Raw genomic sequence first — 1,798 nt, 5'->3', positions numbered from 1 at the left:
AAAAAAAAAAAATAACAGAGAATGGTGAGGGCGGAGTACGAAACATCCAGAACTGCTGTAGACACTCCACGCCACATCACTCCATTATATTATTACCCATAAAAGTAGAAAAGAAAAGAAAAGAAAAGAAAACCCACGCACTCCAGCAGCTGCTCCCAGTGGTTCCAAAGCCTCAACAGTAATTGTTCAGGGCGCAGCGTGGCACGTGTTGCAAAAAAAAAAAAAAAAAGATCATTTACCAGTGTGTATCCCACTCAAGAAGAGAACACTCATAAAAAGAAGGAAAAGCAATGCTTTACAACCCCTTGTTTCTCCCGCTCACACGTAGAAAAAAAAAAAAAGAAAACAAATTTCACATGGTTCACCAACGTCTGTCCCTGCAAGCGGTGTTGTCAAGGAATGTTTCACAGCAGACCCCAGAGCACAATGAAGTGAAGCACAATATCAAAGGGCTCACACATAATTCAATTAAGCAATTTAATTAATTCCAAACGAGAATTAAACTGATGTACAGAAATCAAAACAAAAGCACAAATTATCACACTCCACACATACGTAAATAAGAGCCAGAGCTCATGGAGCCATTATTGTAAACACGGCCAAGAAAATGAACAAAAGCGGCACTAAAATAGCAGCAGTCACACTACCATCACTGCGTCCATCGTTACCATGATCCACGTACGCACCGAGTTTCATTGGTCGGCCTCGCCCTTTATCAATAACTCTGTTGATTGTATTGCACACATCAGCGTATTTGGGGCACACAATTTTACCCTGCAGTACATTCCCCTTCACAGCTAGTCTTCCTCCTTCAGGACAACTGTACCAATTATCGTTTCCACTGTACCGCACACTTACCTCATTTTTCTTGCAAGACACCTCCACACACACGGCACCAACAGCTGTATCGTCAGCGATCAGATTCTCCCCCTGCACACAACGTGAGTTGGCAGCAATTAAACTTCCAGGCATTTGGCTCTGATCCCCATCGGTGCAGCTCGTTTCACGCTTTCCCACGATAATAGGGCAATAGTCCATTAGATCAGTTTTATTGCCCCCCAATTTACCGTCTGAAAAATATTGGAACTGGCCTGGAAGGTCCCTCTCATGGGTTTGAATGGTGCAAGTTCCCAGCGACTGGCGGTCAGATGTGCACTGTAGTCCTGCAGATCCCTCAGTGGATTCGGTTGTGCAGAACATATCGGGGAATTTAGTCCTGCCTCCCTCAACACATTTCTTCTCCAGCAATCCACAACCAGAGTTATTGCCCCAACTCATCTGCTCTGCCATTGTCCAATTAACTTTGTAGTAGCCCAGATCAGCGAAAGCTCCCAATGTGAGTGCGGTGTAGTAACCAGCACCGACGAGACCAACCATCAACTCGTCCTTAGCAATACGACGACTCCAGTGAGAAGAGTATACCATGCTCCCTGGAGACACTTTATACTTTTCCACAACCTGAAGCCCCTGGTAAGAAGAGCTAGATTCCCCAGCAGGAACTACATCAATCCCATTAAGCTTTTGATTCATTGGTTTCCTTAACGACATCATTTCTGTGCTTTCCGGCGTATCAGCCGAAGATCTCATATACGCTACTGTAGCATAAGATGCAACAGACTGCAATGGTAGCCCCCTATCAGAAACACAATTATAGTGTAACTTCGCAGCTCTACGTGTATTTTGGGACACCACATAAGGAGTAATTGTAGCAATAGTATATTGTCGACGCAGCATGGATTTTCCCTCCATATTATGGACATTAAATCCAAGTGCATGGGCAATCTCATGAGCAGCAACG

General features: G+C 44.4%; 1 protein-coding gene across 1 annotated transcript; it reads right to left on the bottom strand.

Annotated features, from left to right (window-relative positions):
* Nucleotides 1-573: 573 nt before the first annotated feature.
* Nucleotides 574-1,797, bottom strand: TM35_000361950 (putative surface protease GP63, putative,metallopeptidase; the record flags this gene model as incomplete). The annotated part of the gene is made up of 1 exon (XM_029029380.1): nt 574-1,797. A coding segment is annotated over one exon (1,224 nt), but the record flags the coding sequence as incomplete, so codon positions are not given.
* Between the last annotated feature and the right edge of the window lies 1 nt (nt 1,798).

This window comes from Trypanosoma theileri, assembly GCF_002087225.1.
Source record: "Trypanosoma theileri isolate Edinburgh chromosome Unknown TM35_Tth_36_V1, whole genome shotgun sequence".
In the NCBI taxonomy this organism is placed as follows: Eukaryota; Euglenozoa; class Kinetoplastea; order Trypanosomatida; family Trypanosomatidae; genus Trypanosoma; species Trypanosoma theileri.
This window is presented reverse-complemented; position numbering and strand designations above follow the sequence as displayed.